We start from the raw sequence: 24,743 nt of genomic DNA on the forward strand, positions 1-24,743 counted from the left end.
AAAGAGACCTTAAAAGGCTAATGCCCGCTTCTGGATACACTAACCTGACACATGGGGAGAGAGAAGCACTAAAAGAACTCCAAAACAACCCCCACTTAATTATTAAACAGGCGGACAAGGGGGGGAACACAGTGTTACTAAACAGAGAAGACTATGTTGAAATGTGCCACAGACTCCTTGATGACAGCCAAACATATGAGGTACTACCCGGGAACCCGACTATTACGTACAGACAGCAACTGGACCAGATTTTGCATAGAGCGAGGGGGGCCAACTTGATTGATGACAACGAACTGGGGTTCTTACTCCTGAAATACCCAGTCACCCCAATTTTCTACGCCCTACCAAAAATCCATAAGGGGACTAACCCACTAAAGGGTAGACCAATAGTAGCAGGAATTGGGGGCCTCTCGCAAAACATAGGCATCTATGTAGATAAGATCCTGAGAGACTTTGTCTTGAGCTTACCCTCCTAAACCAGGGACACCAGTGACCTGCTACAGAAACTTGAGTTCCTAATTGTGGAACCAGAGGTACAACTGGCAAGTATAGACGTGGAGGCACTATACTCCTCTATCCCGTACGACCAGGTATTAAGGGCTGTTGACTATTTTTTGTCATCAAGAGGTACACATATGCGAGCGCACAACCTTTTTGTGTTGGAACTTCTGGAACTAGTGATGAGCGAATAGTGAGATATTCGAATATTCGATATTCGTACGAATATCCAGCGAATATTCGAATATTCGATCCCATTAAGTCTATGGGAACAAGTATTCGATTAGTGAAAAACATCTATTTGACCATTTGGAGGAAGCTGGGGGGTTTGAACACTTATCGAATATTTATCGATTATTCGCGGGACAGTATTCGCTCATCACTAATTCTAACCAAGAATTTTTTCCTGTTCAATGGGAGGTTCTACCACCAGCTCAGGGGTACAGCCATGGGTAGTCCATGTGCGCCTACCTATGCTAACCTACTCCTGGGCTGCTAGGAGGCAACCACCCCACTCTCGGATGAAAGGGAACGATTTGGGGAGATGGTTCTATCCTGGGCCCGCTTTATAGATGATATCTTCATCCTCTGGTCTGGTACAGTAAACGATTTTTCTGAATACATAGCTGCCATCAACATAAACTCTTTTGGTTTACATTTCACCTTTGAGATTAATGACTGCACACTAACCTTCTTGGATGTCAGGATCTTGAAAACCTCTCGAGGATACCTTGACACAACTATCTACAGGAAGGAGACCTCTACAAACAGCCTACTGAGATAGGAAAGCTGTCACCCGGTGCCCCTAAAAAGGGGTATTCTGAAGGGTCAATATCTCCGTCTCAGGAGCAATTGTTCTAGGGAGAGTGACTTCAAGACACAAGCAAATGACTTGAGACTTAGATTTCAGGCTAGGGGATATCCGGACTATACATTACGTAATGCATACAAGTCCTCCAAATCCAGAGAGAGAGAGAGAGAGAGAGAGAGAGAGAGAGAGGAACTGCTATCACCCAAACCTAAGACGGAGGAGCAGGGAGTTATGAGAATCATAGGGACTTTCGATAGGGCATCACAAGAAGTGAGAGATGTCCTTTCCTGCCACTGGAATATCCTGAGACTGGACCCAGACCTAAAAGACGTAATTGGGGAACGCCCACTTATTACATATCGAAGGGGGAGAAATATAGGGGACTTGGTCACACATAGTCACCTCGACCCCATTCCCAGGCCGAACACCTGGCTCCATACGCTACAAGGTAGAAGGTGCTATGCCTGTGGGCACTGTAAGGCCTGTGACCACGTGACCAGAGCAAAACACTTTAGGAGCACAAGCACAGGGAACACATACACGATTAGCACTTTTCTCAATTGCAGTAGCAAAGCAGTGATCTATGTGGCTACCTGTACCTGCGAAAAACAATATGTAGGTAAAACGATCAGGGAGTGGCGGAGAAGAATTCTTGAACACCTGGGAGGCATCAGGCACAAGCGGGACAACCCCTTGGCGAGACATATTCATGAATCTCTCATGGGGGCAGCCTGGGTTGCCTCTCATTTACAGCTATAGATTGCCTTAAATCCTCAGCTAGAGGAGGGGACCTTGATAGAATTCTACTACAAAAGGAGAGTAGATGGACCTATACTTTACAGACTGTATATCTCCCCAAAGGGTCTGAACAAAACCATCAACTTTGCCTGCTTTATCTAAATCACTCACTGTTTGAAGTCGCACTGGCTCTATCAGGCAGTTAGGGACGGTCCTAGTGGACTGCGGACTGAGTTAGCTGAGCCAGTCGTTCCAATATAGGGCATACTAGGGTATGACAGGATAAGTTCCTGTGTGGGACCGTCCTTTTTAGGATGGCCACCCCACCTAGGCACAGGGCCTATTGTTGGGATTTCTAGGGATACTATAGACCCCCTGTTATGCCAATCGACTATTTCCTGTCTAATCACCACCCGCTAGTCATTTGAGTCATCTTTCTCCCTATGTGTCCAGCCATATCTCAAATGGTTACGGATCGTGCCACGCCTACACTATTTGACAACGGGTGATATGTCTAATTGGAGTTATATCAGAATAATAGCTGACCTTCTTTTAGCCAATATGTCAAATAAATAGCAATATCAGCACTAACTAGGAGCCCCCCTGATAGAAATTAGCTACATCCTAACCAGAATCAGTAAATAACCATTAAGCCTGTTTTATTATTGCAGCGCTGATGAATTATATTGAGCGGCTGAACGGTGTCCCCCGTCTCCGGAGCACACTCTGCACAGACACGCTGCTCTGTTTACAGTACAGGGCGGGCCACTCCCACTGGGCGGGTTGGAGGAGTGATTCGAATCTGGCGCGCTCTGGTGGTCGCTGTGACGTCACACGCGCCCGAACACGCGTCCCCGCTACTTAGCGGGGCCGCGATTAGCGCTCCCGGAATTCTGCCACTGCAGGATGAGGGGATGCGATCACACTAGTGGACGGATCAGAAAGTAAGTATGTCCCCATTGTGGGTGTTTCGCTTGTGCGAAATAGATGTTGAACTAGCTAATACAGCGATTATCCTGTCTCTAGATTAGGCTCCCACATGGCTTGGCTAACTCGCACTTTGGCTTATTTATCCTGCTGTTAGAGTAAGTATGGCAAAGCATTACCTTACATAACACAGCTTGTGCAGGGCTCTCATACGACTCCCTTTTGTTTTTATTTGTAGTGTCCAGCACCAGCCACTGCATTATTCTGGACACTTTACCAGCAGGTCTTTGATGCTCCCTGGGTAGTGAGTATACGGCCACTTCTGGTCCCCACTGGAAGCACCATCCCAATTAACATGTGACTCTGCTATTACTGTTTATACATGTTTATGATAATTTACGATTGCGATTTGTACCATACATTTGTGACCACCTGGCCCCTGATAAGATGGACACTGGTCTTTGAAACGCGTTGGGCGTGGTTTATTGGTACTTTTGGTGGATCTGACTGATACATGACTTACCTGACTTCCCATTCTGTGCAATTGGCAACATAGCCTAACAGTGGGTAGTAACTTGTTAGTTGGTCATTTCCGGTGCTTGGTCCTCTCCATCTGTTTAAGGAGATTGGTTGTGTCTCTTATAGTGATTAACCTTTGTAGTATCTATAATACTGGATACTTGTGGTTTGAACCTTGAATAGTAGACACGGAGACTCCCAGACGTACTTGAGACCATCACTTTTGTATTTATGTAAATAATTTCACCATTGTACTATACACCTTGTGGAAATAATATTTTATATTTGGAAACAATAAAAGTTATATTTTATCGACTGTCCTTCCCCCTTTATATTCTCTTTTGACAGTGAAGGATCTACATTATACTGTGGTTAGATCTCCCAAATTAACATTGAATATTTGCATATACACTACAGACAAGGGATCCGCAGCAGATATCACTGTGAATTTGCAGCGCAAAATCCGCTGCGGATCCGGTACGTGTGAAGGCACCCTAAGGGTATATGCACACTAGGGAAATCACGCGGATAACTTGCTGCAGATTCCGCTGCTCATCCCACTTCACTGCCCAGGCTCCATTCTATGGTCAGGCGGATTCTGCTGTGTGCCCAAAGAATTAACAATTCTTTGGGAGGACGGTGGAATCTGCCTGTGCATAGAATGGAGCCTATGGGACCGGCGGAACTTCAAGCGGGAGCGAGGGGCGGGGGAAATCTGTGGTAAGTTATCCGCGTGATTTCCGTAGTGTGCATATACCCTATAAGTAAAAACAAGTGCTAGCCATTGATGGATGGTCTCCAAGGTCAATTTGTATCATATAATTTGGCCCTACATACAATCCTTCTGTTTAGGTATTTTCTTTGCTTTTACTATATTAAACACACATATTCTCGAAGATCCTTAGATGTCTTTTTGGTATACTAGATGAGAAATTAAGAGAGGTGTAGACTCCTCTATAGTAGAAACCAGTGCTGCAGATTCATTCATCTTACTAGCAAGCCTTTTGAAAGGTTTTTAATGGTTCATGTTCTCTTTCTTTTATGTAAACTCCGGGGAACTCCGGATAAGAAAAACGTTTCTATTAAAAGTACATTAAAAGTTAAATATATGTGTCTATATAATGTATTACCGTATCTGTCAGTCACACTAGTAGCTGATAGAAATCCAGAAAGTGAAAAAAATGGCCCCTGTGCAAATCCACATTGTCTCCTGCTCCTTCTGCTATCCTCCCTTAGGAGACAAATCTTCCATGCCTCTGTCTCACATTGTGTGTGTTTGCTGAGGTCAGGCTGATGATGCAGACAGGGGGCAGGGTGTGATCTCCCAGGAGGCTTGGCTGGATCCCCCAATCCCCTGAGGGATTCACCATCTCTGACCAGCCAGAAGCAGGTCTTGCACGAATTTCTCTAATTGTGCAGAAGTGTGCAGTGAAATTAGGGCTGCGTTCACACATGTTGGAGTGTCATTGCAGTACTGCAGCATATTCACAAAAATTATGCAGTAACACAAGTGAATGATGCTAAACGGCAGAGAGGATCAGAGCCTTATTGTGCGGCTCAACTTCAAAGATAACAGATGCTTGATCATAATATGTGCGTGGAAATGAAAAGAAAAAAACTATTCTAAAAGTTCTTTACTTTATTCCAATATCAGCGTTACAGGTAGAGAATACAGCGTGCTGTGTGGTGTTACAGGTAGAGAATACAGCGTGCTGTGTGGTGTTACAGGTAGAGAATACAGCATGCTGTGTGGTGTTACAGGTAGAGAATACAGAGTGCTGTGTGGTGTTACAGGTAGAGAATACAGCGTGCTGTGTGGTGTTACAGGTAGAGAATACAATGTGCTGTGTGGTGTTACAGGTAGAGAATACAATGTGCTGTGTGGTGTTACAGGTAGAGAATACAGTGTGCTGTGTGGTGTTACAGGTAGAGAATACAGCATGCTGTGTGGTGTTACAGGTAGAGAATACAGTGTGCTGTGTGGTGTTACAGGTAGAGAATACAGTGTGCTGTGTGGTGTTACAGGTAGAGAATACAGTGTGCTGTGTGGTGTTACAGGTAGAGAATACAGCGTGCTGTGTGGTGTTACAGGAAGAGAATACAGTGTGCTGTGTGGTGTTACAGGTAGAGAATACAGTGTGTTGTGTGGTGTTACAGGTAGAGAATACAGCGTGCTGTGTGGTGTTACAGGTAGAGAATACAGCGTGCTGTGTGGTGTTACAGGTAGAGAATACAATGTGCTGTGTGGTGTTACAGGTAGAGAATACAGTGTGCTGTGTGGTGTTACAGGTAGAGAATACAGCATGCTGTGTGGTGTTACAGGTAGAGAATACAGTGTGCTGTGTGGTGTTACAGGTAGAGAATACAGTGTGCTGTGTGGTGTTACAGGTAGAGAATACAGCGTGCTGTGTGGTGTTACAGGAAGAGAATACAGTGTGGTGTTACAGGTAGAGAATACAGTGTGTTGTGTGGTGTTACAGGTAGAGAATACAGCGTGCTGTGTGGTGTTACAGGTAGAGAATACAGCGTGCTGTGTGGTGTTACAGGTAGAGGATACAGCGTGCTGTGTGGTGTTACAGGTAGAGAATACAGTGTGCTGTGTGGTGTTACAGGTAGAGAATACAGCATGCTGTGTGGTGTTACAGGTAGAGAATACAGAGTGCTGTGTGGTGTTACAGGTAGAGAATACAGCGTGCTGTGTGGTGTTACAGGTAGAGAATACAATGTGCTGTGTGGTGTTACAGGTAGAGAATACAATGTGCTGTGTGGTGTTACAGGTAGAGAATACAGTGTGCTGTGTGGTGTTACAGGTAGAGAATACAGCATGCTGTGTGGTGTTACAGGTAGAGAATACAGTGTGCTGTGTGGTGTTACAGGTAGAGGATACAGCGTGCTGTGTGGTGTTACAGGTAGAGAATACAGTGTGCTGTGTGGTGTTACAGGTAGAGAATGTTACAGGAGAAAGAGTCGGTAATCCAGCACTTGAAGCAGAGAGATTCGTTTATTTTTTCAATGCCAAATTTACAAACAACACCTAAGTGCAGTGACCCCACAGGACGCGTTTCAAGCGCATGCACGCTCTTGATCAAAATGTGGATAGGAGACTGTGGATAGGAGACTAGTTAATTTTCCCGGGAATACCTCTTTAAGTTCAAGATCAAGTGACAATACACATTTGGAAAGTTGCTATTCTGTAAAGCCCCTATTCCACGGGGCGATGCAGAGGAGCAAACGAGCGCTGTCAGCGCTCGTTTGCTCCTCGTTCCCCGCTTGCTGCTGCATCTATTCCACGTATCGGCAGCGAGCAGGTGGGTACGGGAGGGGCCGTGGGGAGTTGCAGGGGGGCTGCCGGGTGATCGATAGAGGATAGTGGCGGTCTGCTGCCGCCACTCCTATTCCACGGTCGTTTGTTTTTCAACATATTAGAAAAACAAGCAATGCAGCAATCAGCCGACGTGAATGATGTCGGCTGATCGTTGCCCTCGATTCCACGGGACGATTTTCTGCCGTAATGGCCGATATTGGCCGAATACAGCCGATATCGTTCCGTGGAATAGGGCCTTAACTCCTGTGGTCAGTAACACTTGTCAGAAAGCAACATGCTATCTTTATAATGTAGTAACAAACATAAGCAGCAAACACACACACACAGTTAAACCGATGAAGATGAAATATTTATTAAAACAACATGAAGGAAAGAACACGTGGTAAAGTGACATCAAGGCTTGAATTTACAGACATAGTTCTTGAGCCCTCCACATCCAACATCATTCCATTTCTTATATTCTGAAGAAAGAGATAGGAGACTGTTAGATGTATTTACACATACAGGTTCTAATGCTTGTAAGAAAACAACCGTGTGGCCTGCCATTTGAAGCTACTGTAGCTTGTGGAAATAGCAGACTACCATGTTGTATGTATATTCATTATTCTGCTGCTTCTTTACACAAAAGGTCCAAACAAATAAGTGTATTAATGTATACAATCCCTATAGATAAACATGGCGATACACAGTTTTTTTTTACACTATAGTCTCAGAGCATGAATTCATTTTATGATTTTTCTATCACATGACCATTGCCTGACTGCAGCTGTGTACAGAAAGTCTGCGTAGCCTTGGCATTAGCAGCAGAATGGCATATGCAGCATATCTCGGTAACTCTTACCAAGGACAGCAACTCCAAATGCCATTTTAGGGAACACAGACAACATAAAAGGGTGCCATAGAAGAGTCACATAGGATGGCTGTTTCTCTATAGTACATAGTAAGGTATTTAGTGAAAAATATTGCTAGATTACAGTGAATCATAGGGGTTGGAGTCGCGTGGCCAACCTTTACGGTGTTACGTTCATCAGGCAGTCTGTTTAAGGGTGCGTTCACACGTACAGGATCTGCAGCAGATTTGATGGCGCAGATTTGAAGTTGCAGATTCAAGGCAAATCCAATCTGGACCATCAAATCTGCTGCAGATCCTGTACGTGTGAATGCACCCTTAATAAAAAAAAATTTTGATTTTGATTTGAACATTCACTCACTTGATCCATTGGCTAGAACCACACAGAATTCTTTTCCCTTGGCATTATCTGGAACACCATTTTTCCAGGCATGATAATTAAACATGGATCCATCTGTCCATTTCCAGCGGCCATTCTGCAAAGTACACCAAAGACAGTTAGATATAGCAACTCTAGCTTTTATGATAAGGAGACTTCCTACTTAAAGTGTTTTTGTGGACAAAATAAACCGATGAACTACCCACATGATAGGGCATCACTGATCACTAGAGTGCCGACACCCAGCACTCCGCAAATCAGCTGTTCAGTGCAGCAAACAGATCAAGAAGAAGTTGCCTCTCTTCACCATGTAGTGGCCAGGCCTAGTTACTTAAGCTCAGCTTCTGTTCACTTGAATGGGAGTTGAGCTGCATTTACACATGAGCGAAATGGCCCCATAGACTAACATTTTGCAACACTCTCGATCACATAAGAGAATGCAGGCTTTTCTCCTGGCTCGTTTTCCTGATGTTTCTATGACATATCAAAGGTTGTTGTTTTTTTTTTGTGACTGCCAATCTTAAAGAATGAATGTTACTAACCTTGTCGGGGTCATGTAACCCTATCCACACTCCATCTTTGTCCTGGTTAGCGGACACATGACTTGCAATGATTGCTGCCTCAGAATCATCCATAATGGAAGCTAAATGGGCTCCATGACCATAACTTCCGCACTCATACTAAGAAAAAAGGAACATATTTCATATGTGAATATTTTATCTTGTGTTGGTAAAATAAAGCCTATAGAGTGGAGATAAGCTAACAACGTGCTGTAAACAAAGAATCTAGTAAAAGAGTAAAACAAAGCATCCTCAGTGATATGAGGCATATAGGGGGAGATTTATCAAACTGGTGTAAAGTGAAACTGGCTCAGTTGCCCCTAGCAACCAATCAGATTCCACTTTTCATTCCTCACAGATTCTTTGAAAAATGAAAGGTGGAATCTGATTGGTTGCTAGGGGCAACTAAGACAATTCTACTTTACACCATTTTGATAAATCTCCCCCATAGTGTAGTGTATAATGTAGGCAGCATCCTGCATTTATCCAGTTTTAATGGAATGTGCGCACTAACAGACAGAGCATGGAGGACAGCTGACATCTTCCCCATGTTCTGTCACGATGCTGTGTGTTAGGATGGGTTGCAAGATGCAACTATAATAAACTGCCAGAGGCCATGTTTAGTAAAGTATAAATAACCATCCACACAAAACAGCATATTTTAGCATATACTAATGTATTTTTATTACAGTATTTTTATAATTCCTCGAGAACCCCCTAAACTACAATATGATTGGCAACACCCCCAGATGTTGTAGTTATTCTGGATAAACAGGCATTATTCTAGTTCATGCATGTGAGGCTCCCTGCTCCCCATTGGTCCCCATCAGAAAAATCATTGCTGTCTGTGCACTGATCGGCCGATGGGGACCGCCAGGAGCCTCGCATGCAGGCTGTGGGGGTGAGGGTGGGGGTGGGGGGTTAAAGGCGCTGGGTCACATTCTGGCAGTGGAACAAAAATTCCACTGCGGGTATGTGACCCATTCAACTTCACTGTACCAGGATTCGCAGCGAATTTCGCTGCAAACTCGCAATGTGAAATCCGCTATAAATCTGGTATGTGTGAAGATACCCTATTACAGAGAAACATACCACCAAAGTGCTTGCTGTTTGAGCAAATTTCTTGTATCATCCATTTATTACAGGAACCTACATTAAACATAAGATACACACAGCACTTTTGCAGCTTATGTCTATTTCAAACCTCATTTATACTCCAAGGCCCAAGTCTATCCAATAAGTAGAGACGATGTAAATCAGGGGTAGGGAACCTTGGCTCTCCAGCTATTGCAAAAATACAACCCCCATCATTCCTGCACTGTACTGTAGTTGTAGTTTAGCAACAGCTGGAGAGCCAAGGTTTCCCACCCCTGATGTAAATGATGCTAGAAAAGGTTGGTGTGATCAGTGCAGCATTTTACAAACCTGTATAATTTGTGTGCGTGTGTGTGTATTAACTGTATTAAGACTGCACAGACTACAGATAAAATATATGCCGCCTTCTGAACAAATGAACTGGACAATTCCATATTACAACAAATTCATATAGATAGGTGTAAATATTTTTTTACTAGAAAACATTAAATCATTTACCTCTGCATCAGCCCACTTAACTGGGTTCTTGCCAATAGCATAGCAGTTTGATCTGTAGAAGAACCATCCAGGGGGGCATGAAGAGCGGACAGAAGCAGCTTGAACAGAAAAACAAAAAAAACTACTTTTACTATTTTATTGTAGTAAATTAAAGTATTCCACAAACTATGTGTTACATTCCTCAACATTGGTCAAAGGGGTATCAATTCTTCTTATGGAGAGCTCATCATGAAGACGTGTGGAGAAAGTCTTTATGATGAACTCTAAGGAAAATTAATACCCCTTTGACCCATGTCGATAGACCTCTCACTAGCCAGTCAGTACTCTGCTCTGCCCTGAAGAGGGGCAACAACCCTGAAACAGCTGTTTGCAGATGGGAAGTCTTTCCTTTTGGAGAGATTGCTCGGCTTGGAATAAAATCCCCAGTCAATGTTCTAAGACTTCTAGATTTAATGACACTTCACTCGTAGGGACATCTCTTTGCTCAAGAGGTGTGAGAGCATTTTTTGCATATCTTTGCTCCTCAACAATAAAATTGCAACACCAAGGACAAGTTGGAAGGTTATGCAAATTGTGCAAGTAGGAGGTGTCAGTAAGATCTACAAATGATCACATTTCCAAGCACCTAGCTTCAATCTGTGGCATGTGGGAGGAACTTCAATAGTATAAACGCTTGGACAAAAGCAATTTTTTCAGCCACATAAAAGCTTAGAAATAGATCATGTCAGTAGAGTATGATTGTACAATGCTTTCTGATAACTGATGTTGAAGTGAGAGACCTTGGTTTATAACCAGATATAGATGTTTCATTGAGTTCACGTCACTGCTTTCAAGGACTATTATGGTGCATAACAAGATAGGATGACAATAAAGGCTGGAATGGAGGTCTATAGTGAGAGATTGGTCTGGAGACCATGTGGGCAACGATATGAAGAGGCCTTGACAAGGCAATATCACACCAGTCCTACATTCAGAATTATGGTGGTATAATTTACGGTAGCCCGCCCTCTCTAGCCTACATTGCCAGGAGTTGTTTATCAACACAACAATGGCAGGCCGCATATTGCTTGTGGGCAGCCTTCTTATCCTAAATGTGTTACCATGGCCTGTAGCATCTCCGAAATTATCTCCCATCGAGCACATCTGTGACTTTATTGGTCAGTAATTGCAAAGGGAGCTGCCAGCAGCGGATCTTAATGAGTTTCGTGCCCAAGTACAGTCGGTGTGAGAGAATATTCCTTAGAAAACTATTAACCCCTAGACGACCCGTGCCGTACCGGTACGCCAATACTTTGTATAGTGTTATGAAGTGAGCTTGTGAGCAGTTGGGCCCCTACCATTAGTGACAGACCACAGCAATCAAACTGCAGCCTGTCATTAACTCCTTAAATGCTGCAATCGCTGTGTTTATGTGTAAGTGATAGGAACAGCTCCCATTTGCTTTCCCAGACTGCCAGTCCAATTGGTGATCTTGTCTTAGAGCCTGCCTTAGGCATAGAATTGACCAGTGTATGCAACCTAATGATTGCAGGTAATACTTTTGCGGGGGGACTTAAAAAAAATAATGTAATGTAATGTAAAATAATAATGTAAAAAAATAAAAGATAAAAATGTTTTTAAAAATGTGCCAAAGCCCCTCCCACAAATAAAAGTTAAAATCACCCCCTTTTCCATTATACAAATAAAACATGTAAATATAATTAAATAAGTTAACATATTATATATCATAGTGTGCTTAATTTTCAGATCTATTCAGGTATAACAATAGTAAGTTCCGTATGCTGAACAGTGTAAACACAAAAAGGGGAAAAAATGCCAGGATTGCTGATTTTATGTTACATTATATATAATAAAAAGTGATCAAAATGTCTGATCTACACAAATATACTAATACTGATAAAAACTAAAGATTATGGTGCAAAAAAATGACATCCGTAGGTGAAAAAATAAAACCGTTATTTCAGTCAAAATAGAGCCATTTTTATTATAACTATTTGCAAAAAAAAAAAGTTTTAATGTAAAAAAAATAGAATAAAACATTAGAAAAGATATACAGTGGTCCCTCAACATACAATATTAATTGGTTCCAGGACAACCATTGTATTTTGAAAATATTGTATATCAAGACCGAAATTCTATGCCGCACAGGACATGTAGTATCACACTATACTCCGTAGAATCACTACTAGACAGCCAACCAGTGCATGCATTTAAGTGATACTAAGGTTTTAACAGTAAAATGCCCAGTTTCATTGATTAATCAATGATGCCATTACAAAGTACACTTGTTCCTGAAAATAGTATGGCCCTGTAGATGGAGAAATAAAGGCGCTATAGCTCTTAGAAGGGGAGGAGGAAAAAAGGAAAATGCAGAAATGAAAATTGGCGGTCATTAAGGACATTTTGTGTTGGGTCAAGAAGGGCATGTAAGTGTGTCTCTGTGTGTGGTGCTCATAGTCAAACTAGATTTTATTTTTCATCATTTGCATATCAGTAACATTATTGACCCTGTGATTTTTAGAATTCCATGACATTTTTTTAACTTAGTGTTGCAATTTAAGTGTTGAATGGAGCTGAATTGTAACACCACATGCAACGTGAGCACGGCAGGTGTGGAGAAAAAATGTAGCTGTGTTTATCTAATCCTAGAAACTACTTTAAGCTTTTTGGTATAGACCTACTATATAGTCATGACCTACTGTATAGTCATGCTAGACCTGTTTGTGTTTTGAATCCACTCATAGTTTTGGCTTAGAAATACTATGTATATGTCATTCTATTATAAATTTTTATCTTTATATTTTAAATATATTATGGCTAAAAAATAATGAATGGAGCAAAGTGTTGACCAAAATATACAATGTGAAAGCATTCTTAGAGCTGCTTGTCTAAGAACATATAACATGGATAGATCCTATACAGCACAGGTGTCAAACTTGCCGCCCTCCAGCTGTTGCAAAACTACAGATCCCATTAAGTTTGGATAGCCAAAGTTTTGATAGGAATTTTAGACTTGCCACAGCTGAAGGGTGGCAGGGCCGGACACATGTTCTACAGAGGTATTAAAAAAGAATAACTCACCTTCTGTGATCCCCGCCATAATGAGTAAAGATCCCAGGACAGCAAAGATACACCCTGAGAAGACAGCCATTGTGTTTCTAGTGGACCAGGTTGTGGGAGTAAAGAAATACTATGTAGTCTGATGTTTCTTTACAAAAGTATTGGAATATTTTTTTTGTTCTCTGCCACTCTTATAGTATAGACTTACAAGGGTGGTCATTTAGCCTGGGAGTAGTCTTTGGTCATAGTGAGTCAGATATCGGAAAACTACATATGTTACATGGATTACGGCACACATGTATCTGTGCCTAGGTGCACACCCAGATAAGCACATGACATCTGTTAACCACTGCTAATAATAGGAAAACAAAACTATCTCCTTTACATTCAAAAATAGAAAATAATAAAGATTTAATATATTAGAAAAAAATCTTAAAATATTTTTTTCTTATGTATGTAGTCAATGGAAAACTTTACCCTCCAGCTTAGAACACAAGACCACAAGCACTGTATAATTTAGACAGACATAGGCTCACATAAAATCACACAATTGTAACACTTTTTCATCATTTGCACTTTGAGCTGACATATAAAATTTGTGTGTGCCTGGCAAAGAGGTAGAGTGTAGATCCTATGGGCTTGTCAGGATCATGCCGCAGTATACTCTAGCAATGATTGTTGACAGGTTGCCAACATATACTGTGGGTGTAGCCTGAAAATGTAATGTAAACTTAGCCTCGCCATATCACTGTACCAAAAATTGTAGGTTACATTTTTTTACTTTAGAAAGTTTGCAATTTACCTTCATTATTTATTTATTTTTTTTAGTTATCATGGAATACATGCCACTTCCTATTTTCTGACAGTTTTTTTCCCCTAAAAAACAAACAAACAGGAAACAGTCAGAAAACAAGAAGTCATGTGTATCCCAGGCCATCTGAGCGCTCAGAGAAGGCAGTCATGTGACTGATGGACACAATGAGCTATGACTCTCTGTACTGTACTTGACAGTAAACTAGATATATACCATTAAAACACAAGTAAAATAAGTCCCAAATCAGAAAATAGTTAAAAAAAAAAAATTGCCCATAGTTACACTACTTACTGAATCATGTAGTGTAACTAAAGTTAAAGGGGAACTCCAGACTGGGGTCATTTTTATTGTACGGCCGGGGAGGGGGCGGATGTAGAAGCCGCCGGTCACTTACCTCCCCAGTTCCAGCGCCAGGTATCGGATCGGGCCCCGTTCTCCTATCCGGCTGCCACTTCCTGGTCTGAGCTGCGGCTTGAGATGTGCGGCTTGAGGCTTGAGCGGCCGAGGCGGGTCTCTGCTACGACCTCTAAATGGTTGAGCTGCCTTGAGATGTCCCGTCTCAAGCCGCAGCTCAGACCAGGAAGCGGCAGCCGGACGGGAGAACGGGGCGGCACGATCTGGGAGCCAGCACTGGAAATAGGGAGGTAAGTGACCGGCGGCTTCTATATCCGCCCTCTCCCCGGCCATACAATAAAAATTACCCCAGCCCGGAGTACCTCTTTAATATTATTGGTATTGTTCTCAGAATCTGAGCTGTGATCTTTCCCAATGACTAGACATTTCTATAAGTTTAAAACTTTATTTAGATGGATTATTGAAGCTGGCATTAAGGCAGGTGACATATAATTGCAACAAAGTAGGAATTTGCTTCTTTATTAAGGCTGGGACAACCAGGATGGTAGTTGTTACAGCTGCCTGTGGGTTGCAGGGTTGCATGAGTAAAGGAGCTGCGTGAACAGGCAATGTGATGGATGATTCCTGGTCCTGTTACTGGGAATTGCCATGTAGCCCCAAGTCTAAAAGTGCATGTTAGCGGCTTGGTGTACATTCACCATTATTTCCTTTCACATGCTGCACTTCTATGTTCAGATTTGTTACACTTGGAATCTTCATTTCCTGTAAAGCTTTAGATGGTTTGGGGAAATTTCACTTTAAAGCTTGTAACAGTGAATTCAATGTATTACTGCATAAGCTCCACATAATTAGCAGGGAAAAGCCCACGGTGCCCCCTGCAGGATCCACTCCACCATCCCTCGTCAATCATCTCGATATCTGTGATAACATCCTGAGGTTCAAAAGAGATCTCATCATCGCCACCTGTGAAACACAAGCCCATATATATTCATCTGTAGTCATGGGAAAGACAGTCCTGTAAATGTCTTACATACCTCAGATAGGTACAAGGGCTTCCAACTAATGGCCTAGGTGTTATACACATGGTCATATTATGGCGCTATACAACCTCTGGGCGCTAATGCACCTTTATATGTCATACAGAGGCATACTGAGTTTTCTTTCCGTTACATGCTCCATTGGATGCCCTGTTACAAGGATTTTGACACACAGTGTTTTTGGAAAAACTTTGCAGCTTTTACTTCATTTTTTTGGTCCAAAGCTAGAGGTTGATTCAAAGAAATGAGAAATAAAAAGGAAAGACTTATACTTCTGGCTTTGGCTCAAAAAACTGCTTAAAGGGGTTGGCTACCGTTCAGTGCACAGTATTAGTAAGTGTACTCACTGTATATACTGACAGCAGCTCCCTGTGTACCTCATAGAGCTAATATCAGACTTTCCTCCTCCAGGCTATGCTGCCCCACTCTGTGGTGAGTCTGTCCATAAGATGGCCGACATGGAGGAGCAAGTGACCATGTCCAGCCTCCAGTGTGCTCCACAGGCATATACAGGCTCAGTGTTGGACACATGGTCACATGCTCCTCCATGTCCGCAATCTTATGGACAGACTCACCACAGAGCAGGGCAGCACAGCCTGGAGGAGGGGAGTCTGATTTTATCTTATTTATTTTAGCCAAGATTAGAAGTGGGTCAGAGATACTAAAAAAGGTGCAAATCTTTCCACTATAGTTTTAGGCTATGTTCCCACTTGCTGAAAATAGGGGCAAATAACGGCCGTTGTTTTGCAACAATGGCCATCATTTGCACTTAGCTTTATCTTGTGGGAACATAGCTGTACTCTGTGATGGTTACTCTTCTTGTTTTGGCTATTAAACAAAAAACCTGACCAAAATGAGGACCAAATACTGTCTAAAATACTACATGTGACTCATGTAGAATGTAACTGAAATTAAAGGGGTTGTCCAGTAATAATAAAGATGTTGTCTATGACAAGCGGTTATTTCCTGTCAGCATGGCAGGTCAGTGAATGTTTGCAAGAACAGGGTGGTGACAGATACTGGGGTGGTCTGGATGCAGCACAGGAGTGAAACGAGTAAGTCTACTTGTTTCTTATGTCCCCCATAACCCCAACATTATCTTTAAAGGGGTTGTCTGGAGAGCAGAGATGGCTGAAGCCTTCTGCTCCCCAGTGCTCACTTCCTGAGATTACATGTCTCGGAAGTAAGCCTTCTGAGTTGTAGAGGGGCGAGTCCTGCCATATCAAATAGCTGCACAGTGTCTCTGATATTGCACTACTATGTTTTAATTGTGCATCTGCTTTTTACGCTTGTGGACTTGTGATGAATTTTAATGGACTCCAAATAAAGATTTAAAGTTTTACTCTTGGAAGTGCCAACCTATCTTCTTCATTATATCGCTGTTGGGGAGTTGGAAGCCCTCAGGTTGAGCACCCACCAGGTGAGCCGAATTAACTTTGAATACTGTGTTTCGCCCACACATGATGATTGTGACTTAGCCCCTTCAAATCTTGGAGGGAGGGGGGGCTTTCAGCCCCATTAAGCGGAGGACTGGAGGCTTTAGCTATTTTCTACTCCCTGGACAACCCCTTTAAAGCGATTCTGTACCCACAAACTGCACCCCCCCAACCACTTGTAGAGTCGGATAGCTGCTTTTAATCCAAGATATTTCCTGGGGCCCGATCTGCAGGTGAAGCAGTTATTGTCCTAAAAACAACTTTTAAACTTGCAGCCCTGTGTAGAATTGCCGTGGCCTAGAGTGTCTGTGCCCTAACCTTGCACCGCCCCTCCGTCCCTCCTCCCCACCCTCTTCACCATTAGGAAGGCCACTGGGAGGATTTTTCCTATTCATCACCTGCGTGAACACAGCACATGTGCTGGATCGTTAAGGCACCTGTGCAGTGTTCAGACAGGTGATGATAAGGAGAAATGCTGCCCAGGGGCGTTCCTAATAGTGAACAGGGCGAAGAGGAGAGACGGAGAGGTGGTGCAAGCCTAGGACATAGACACTCTAGGCCACGCCAATTTGACACAGGGCTGCAAGTTTAAAAGTTGTTTTTTTAGGACAAGAACGGCATCATCTGCCGAACAGACCCCAGGACAGATCTTGGATTAAAAGCAGCTATCCAAAGGTAAAAGCAGTTTGGGTGGGGACAGATTGTGGGTACGGAGTCGCTTTAATTTACCAATTTATAGCGAACAGTGACGTTATTGCCCCATTTATATGTGCTGCTGATTGGAATCCAGGAAAGAACAACTGCATAAGTACCAGTAACACTTGCATGCAGCTGGTAGTTTTGGCCTTTTATAAAATATTATGCACCTATATTGTTCTGTATTATCTTACAGTATAACAGCTTCTGTTTATCATACCCTGAAAAAAAGGTATCCAGAAGTAAACCTCGATACTTTTTTTTTATTTGTAGATATACTATATACTACCAAGTATATGTGGTGTCAATATCAACTACAATGTGATATAATTTATAATAATTGTTAGTTTTAATAAATGTCTGACATTATTCAACTCAACAACTTGTCCCCTGTGACCTTATTTGCCTGATGAAAAATATAATCATCTTACTAAGCTTACTGTGACCATATGGCTGATATGCTGTTTATTTAAACAGATATATTTGTGGAAGTGACGCATGTCCTGGTGACATAACACCTGGGGATCAGGGTCACTGAACAGATACTCAGTTCAGAAAGAATAACGCATCACATCATGTTTGCAGTGTTCATTTGCCATATGTATTGAAAAATCTCCCAATCACCTAATGGAAGCCAATCATCATTTTAACCTCCATTTGGGTGGTTTTCATTGAGGGTTTTGTTTTTCTGAGGAATGGACCATGGGACTCTATGTATGAAGGATACCATGAATTGGTATCTGTTATAGCTATATTGTGGAGGTGCCTGGTCCAGAGTCCCTCAAAGTAGACCCCTGCTGTACACCACAAAAACATGATGTAAAAAGAGCCCTATGCAAACTGAGAACTGCTGAGAAAAATACTAATTAAGGCTATGTTCACACATGATAAAATAAATAAAAGCAAAATACAACAGCACAATAGATATAAAACATGGCTGTATTTTGAAGCAGAAAATGTGATACATTAAAGTCTATGGGGGACATGTATCATGTGGCGGAATGTGTATTTTCGGCGGAAAGTGCAGTTTTGCGAATGATTTTATTCGCAAATGGTCTATTTGCGAATAAAATATTCGCAATTCGGTACTTTCCGCCAGGTAGACCGGGGGGCGGGGAGGGGGGTGCGGACTCCAGGTCCGCTTCAGTCACCATTCTTCTGGCGGAAAAATAAGCAGGAAACCTACTGCAGTCCTCAGCTGGTGTAGGTTTCCTGCCGTGCGCACCGGCGCTCACGGGATTTATGTAGAGGCAGTACGCCTCTACATAAATCTCCGTACCGGCGGAGCTTTGGGGACATTTTTAAGTCCGGCGCAGAAAACAAAAAAAATGTCCCCCTATGTCTTTGTAATAGGTTTGAGGGCCAGTTCACACTGAGCGAACTTCCAGTCTAAATTGGGAGGCACGCCCTACCATTGGAGAGCCCTAACATTCAGGCACTGCAGGACATTGAGCACTTTCTCTCCACTATGGTATACACAGACCTATGTACAGCTGTATAGCAGAAAATTTAGATGCTTTTAGTTGGTTATACGGACCAACTTAATAAGGAATGGCAGAGCAAGACCAATATAAAGACAGCTTACCTCCTTCATAATCATACAAGGCAATTGCAGTGATCCCTGAGGTTCTTTTCTGTTTAGATGTCTCTGAAAACAGATACAGTACATATGACTTAGTTATTACCTATTACATACCTATTACATTATAAATACTTTATTATACCATATAGGTAATACGGTATAGTATATGCATATTGAAATCTATCTTTAGAGCACCTCAGGCTGGCCTTAGGGTCTAATTGCAACCTCAATATCCATTATAGCCATGGGCATGTATGTGTCCATCTGTCTATTGCTATATTCAAGGTTGTATGTAAGTATGCCACACCAGTATTGTTCATGTTAACTTTCACTTTTTCATTTTATTCTCACCAATTTCACCCTCCTGTGGCAATTCTTCATATAAAAAATCCTGTTCAGCAACTGCGACACCCATGTTTTCATAGTCGTCAGTTTCTTCCTCTTTTTGTCTGGGTGGAGGGTCTGGGATGGCCTCATACTCTTCTTCTGTATCAGGAGGGGGTGCAGGAATGTCTTCATAAGTGTCATCCTGATCAGGTTCTGGACTGGGTACAACATCCTTCATCATTTCTGGGATTCTGGGTGGAAGAACTGGAGGTGCCTCGTATTCAGACTCCTGTGATATCTAAATAAAATAAGGTTGTAATAAATATGTAAAATGGCTATGATGCTTCCATTTTTAATCTTCCAGCCAACAAGAAAATACTTACTTCATGTTCGGGAGTTTGTGGAGTCACAGAAATACGGGGAACTGGCAAAGGGACAGAGACTGGAGCTGGCTGCTTCTGAGACTGGTCAGTGTCCGAGCTTTGCTGAGTCTGTCAAAAGAGAAGAGGTCATTATATCTTGCATGACACCTGCATATATGATATAATGTGTTAAAGTCATTGTAAAGCCTGTAAGAATTGATGGCCTATCCTCTGAATAGCCATTGTTATTATATTACTATGGGTCTGACTCTCAGCGGCCCTGACAATCAGGGGTCACAGTGCTTGTGCCTGAGATGCAGTTCTAAACATATAGTTTTGCTTAAATTTACTTAAAGGAGAAGTCCGGTGAAAATTTTTAATAAAGAATTGTATTGCCCCCCCAAAGTTATACAAATCACCAATATATCCTTATTATGGGAAATGCTTATAAAGTGCTTTTTTCCCTGCGCTAACTACTGCATCAAGGCTTCACTTCCTGGATAAAATGGTGATGTCACGAGCCGACTCCCAGAGCTGTGCGGGCTGTGGCTGCTGGAGAGGATGATGGCAGAGGGATGCTCGGTGTCCCTCCAGTATCTTGTGTCCCCCTGCCATCATCCTCTCCAGCAGCCACAGCCCTCACAGCTCTGGAAGTCGGGGCGTGACATCACCATTTTATTCAGGAAGTGAAGCCTTGATGCAGTAGGAAGTGCAAGGAAAAAGCACTTTATGTGCATTTCCCATAGTAAGTGTATATTGGGGATTTGTATAACTTTTGAGGGGCAATACAATACTTTAATAAAAATTTTCGCCGGACTTCTCCTGTAAATGAGGCAAAGCTGCAATTTGTCCAAGCTGAATAACCCCTCTTAATGTTCTGTATGTATATGTTAAAGTTAAACAACAACATTCTTCACAATTACAGTATTTATCTGTTTATTTATTTTAATTCATCTACTTGATAGTCCATGTTATAGATATGGGACGGTCATGTTCAGATAATTTCTTCTCTTTTTTGCATTGTGGGACACACCAATGAACATTATTTAGTTATATAAAGAAGTCACTTACCAACACAGTAAAATAAATAGTGCATTAAAACAGCCACGTAAGGGTGTTCATTGAGATGTCATGTAAAGGGGGCACAGCGAAGGGGATTTAGATTGATGGAAAACCTAGCTATTTCTGTGTTACAGAATGGTGTGTGGTGGAGGAATACTGGTGATTTATGATGACGTATGGAATGCTGTACTACTTTGTTGTGATTGGCCAACTGTATTATCGGGCCTTGGTTTATAAGTACTTCTGTTTAAGGTGTAATCCCTTCTGTAAAGAAAATGCTAAAAGGATCTAAAATAGTATTATTTCCTTCCTGTTTCTCCTCCATTCTTTTACCACCTCTCTTCTTGGCTCATAACACTACTTGTTTAGAAGGCTGCATCATAATGTGTTAACCATATTGATACTGATGCTGTCAGGGAATGTGTCACTACTGTAAAGAAACACAGAAAACTGTTGACAGCTAAAGACCACCTAGTCTATCTAGTCGTCCCTTATAATATTTCTTACTCTTTTAGTAAAGTAATACTTTTTCATGCTGCCAGTTTACGCTAAAACACACATGTGTGGATAGCAGCAAGCAGAATTTTTATTTGTTTTCCTCACCTCCCTCTTTACTTGTGCTTCTCTTTCCATCTTATCTTTCTTCTGTCTCCTGGTTCTCTCTTCCTCCGCTTTCTGACGGTTTTCCTCTTCTGCCACTTTAGCCATATTCTCAAAACGAGATCTTAGATTCTGAGCTCCGCTTGTCACTGGAAGTATTTTATGCAGAGTAAGAATTCAGTATTTTTAGGGAAAATGATTACCTATGTCATACATTTATTGAGTGCTTAAAAGTCCTTGGCCGTTACTGGACATCTGACACAACATCCAAAATAAAATAAAAAAATCATTTAACCAGTGCCAGTCATTTTTTCAGAAGTGTAGAGGGAAAGATTCGTAAATGATGGTCTGACAAATCGAAGGAGAAGTCCGGCAAAAATTTTTATTAAGGTATTGTATTGTCCCTCAAAATTTATGCAAATCACCAAAATGCACTTATTACGGGAAATATATATATATATACTACTTATAAAGTGCTTTTTCCCTTTTCCTAATACTGCATCTTCACAAGGCTTCACTTCCAGGATAACATGGTGATGTCACGACCCGACTCCCAGAGCTGTGCGGGCTGTGGCTGCTGGAGAGGATGATGGCAGGAGGACACTGAGGGACACAGGGCACTGGAGGAACACTGAGCATCACTCTGTCATCATCCTCTCCAGCAGCCACAGCCCGCACAGCTCTGGGAGTCGGGTCGTGACATCACCATTTTATCCAGGAAGTGAAGCCTTGATGCAGTAGTAAGTGCAGGGAAAAAGCACTTTATGTACATTTCCCATAATAAGTGTATATTGGTGATTTGTATAACCTTTAGGGGAAAGCAACCGCCTTTTCTATTTAAAAAGACAGCCATTATTGCCGCAATGTAATTGACTTAAATGCCATGCCCTGAAGTCAATGGAAGGTAGGACGTCTAATGCACACAGTGTATAAAATGACGGATGTTGTCTGCGCGGAAGTCAAAATAATGATCATGTCAATTATTTCTGGACGTCTATTGCAAACAGCGGACGTGATTTTTTTAGTTGTTCACACATAGTTTTCCTTTTTTCTCTGTCCTTTCACTGTTTTTACTAATAAATTCAATGGACTTTTCAAGGCCAAGGCCAATTAGTCCGCCTAAACTAGAGTAATGTACCAACAGCCATCTTTGCACTTAAAGGCGGCCAAACAGCGAAATGAAGAACATAACTTTTTTCTTAAAAAAATGAGGAGGAAAAAAACGTGTGAACATAGCCTTATGGTGTTATTGAGACAACTCTGCAGCACTTATATTTTGTAGAAGTAGTACATGCGCACAACACTTACTGGCTTCCAGAGGCTGTGTTTTCTCATATGCAGAACTGGGTGATTCAATCTCACCAAAGCCTGCAGCAGACTGTGAAAAAAAAGAATGTAAAGGTGTGATATTACAAAGAGCATGGTATTATTACTAGATAAGTCCTATTGAGTCTGTTGCTAATTCTGACCATACATAGCCACAATTAAAAGAACACAGTCCAGTACAGTAATAGGAAGAATAGTGTCATGTAATATACAAATAACTAGTGCTTCCAATGGCCAGCATCAACTATATATGAGGTCACCAGAATCAGTTAAAGAAAATCTGTCAGCTCCTGGGCCTTACCTAAGGTGCTGACATTGTGCTGTAGCTGGCAGTCCTCTAGTGAGCATGATTTCCGTGCACAATTTCAGGTCTCCTACTGTACTTAAAAGGCTTGTTGTTTGTGCCACACTGACCACTTTTTCCCCTCCAACCTCTTCATGAATAATCAATGCTGCCTGGCCTCCTGCTCGCTCAGCTGTCAGTCAGTGTCTCTCATTGTAGATCAGTCCTCTGAAGGCAGGTTATGTCTAAAGGAATCACTCAGATATAGATGAATCTCAGGAGTGGATTGAAAACATAGAAAGGCTGTAGAAACACTGTTGAAATTGAGCGGATGGCCATCAAATATTGTTGTTTTAAAACAACTGTAATTATTTGCCATTAAGTGGCTGCCATCCACTTAATTTCAACAGTGTTTGAACATAGCCTTTCTGTGTTTTCAATCCACTTCTGGTTTTGGTTGCAAAATTCTGAGCAAAAATACTGTGTTGGAACCTAGCCTTAACAATGATACAATGATAAAAAAACAAAGACCTCTATTTCATGTCCCTCAGGGGATTGGAACCAGAAACTGCTGGCAAGTCCCTAGACAGGTGAGTTACCCTTGGACCACAGCCCCTACACATTTGGGGTCAGAGGTTCAACTATATCTGAATGTTTCTTTCAGACATAAACTGCCTACAGAGGACTGATCTGCAATCAGAGACACTGGCTGAAAGCTGAGCGAGCTGAAGGTCGGGCAGCATTGATTATTCATGAAGAATAGGGAGGAGGAAGGAGTGGTGAGGTGTGCCAGAGTGCGGCACAAACAACTCCTCTTTGACTCTTCATTACAGTAGGAGACATGAAATTGTACATAATCCAATGCACAGAAAATTACCAAAAGGCACCATGCTCACTAGGGGACTCCTCAGGTAGGGAGCTGACAGATTCCCTTTTAGCAATATTTTACATAACATATTAGATTTTATGCAGTATGAGGCTATGTTAACACACAGCAAACAAAATGCCAAGATACGATCATAGGCTATGTTCACATGGCGTAAGAGACCGGCCGATCCATGACCCGGCCGGTCTCTGCGAAGATCATCCTGGTCGATACTGTAGTACCGGCCGGATTATCTTTCCGGCCACAGTGTTCTGATGCAGGCGCATCAGCATGCACCCGCATCAGAACTCTCATAGCACACAATGAAGCAAGCGGCCGGAGCCGCGCGCTTCATTGTGTGAACTGACAGGTCTTTCTGCGGCCGCAATTCACCGCATTCACTTCAATAGGGCGCATTATTACACCGAAAATACAGTATTTTTATTTTATTTTATGTTGCGTTAACATCGCCTTTGTCTCTGTTGTCTCTTACTTTGTCCACGCGGTCTGTTTGCACACCATATCGGCCTCCAAACCCTTTTGCATAGTCTGCAATAATAAATATACTTTAATCATTAGCCTATAAAATCATAGGCCAGAGGTGAAGTGAATGACATTGGCTATCTTGGTGTCAGTAACAGTGTCATGACTAATGGTGTGTTCACACGTACAGATTTTTGGCAATTGATAAAAACAAAGCCAGGAATGGATTTGAGAAGAGGAGAAATCTCAGTCTTTT

At 42.1% G+C, this 24,743-nt stretch overlaps 2 protein-coding genes across 3 annotated transcripts in view; both read right to left on the bottom strand.

The window, feature by feature from the left end:
• Positions 1-7,145: 7,145 nt before the first annotated feature.
• LOC138777538 (regenerating islet-derived protein 4-like) lies at positions 7,146-13,542 on the bottom strand. The gene is made up of 5 exons (XM_069956303.1): positions 13,282-13,542; positions 10,201-10,298; positions 8,590-8,727; positions 8,030-8,144; positions 7,146-7,279 (listed from the first exon to the last, which is right to left on the bottom strand). Exons 1-5 carry the CDS (start codon positions 13,349-13,351, stop codon positions 7,212-7,214), a joined length of 489 nt encoding a protein of 162 aa, XP_069812404.1. The 5' UTR covers positions 13,352-13,542; the 3' UTR covers positions 7,146-7,211.
• Positions 13,543-14,853: 1,311 nt separating this feature from the next.
• LOC138799135 (hematopoietic lineage cell-specific protein-like) overlaps positions 14,854-24,743 on the bottom strand; it is a 32,698-nt gene continuing 22,808 nt past the window's right edge. For both annotated transcript variants that reach the window (XM_069979950.1, XM_069979958.1), the window contains exons 10-16: positions 24,498-24,553; positions 22,839-22,908; positions 21,534-21,679; positions 19,890-19,997; positions 19,531-19,804; positions 19,183-19,245; positions 14,854-15,391 (exon numbers count right to left, since the gene is read on the bottom strand). In XM_069979950.1, the coding sequence (XP_069836051.1) occupies positions 15,255-15,391; positions 19,183-19,245; positions 19,531-19,804; positions 19,890-19,997; positions 21,534-21,679; positions 22,839-22,908; positions 24,498-24,553 (854 nt within the window). In that variant the 3' untranslated portion in view covers positions 14,854-15,254. The remainder of the gene's footprint in view (positions 15,392-19,182; positions 19,246-19,530; positions 19,805-19,889; positions 19,998-21,533; positions 21,680-22,838; positions 22,909-24,497; positions 24,554-24,743) is intronic.

The sequence above is a fragment of the Dendropsophus ebraccatus genome, chromosome 1, assembly GCF_027789765.1.
Source record: "Dendropsophus ebraccatus isolate aDenEbr1 chromosome 1, aDenEbr1.pat, whole genome shotgun sequence".
Taxonomy (NCBI): Eukaryota; Metazoa; Chordata; class Amphibia; order Anura; family Hylidae; genus Dendropsophus; species Dendropsophus ebraccatus.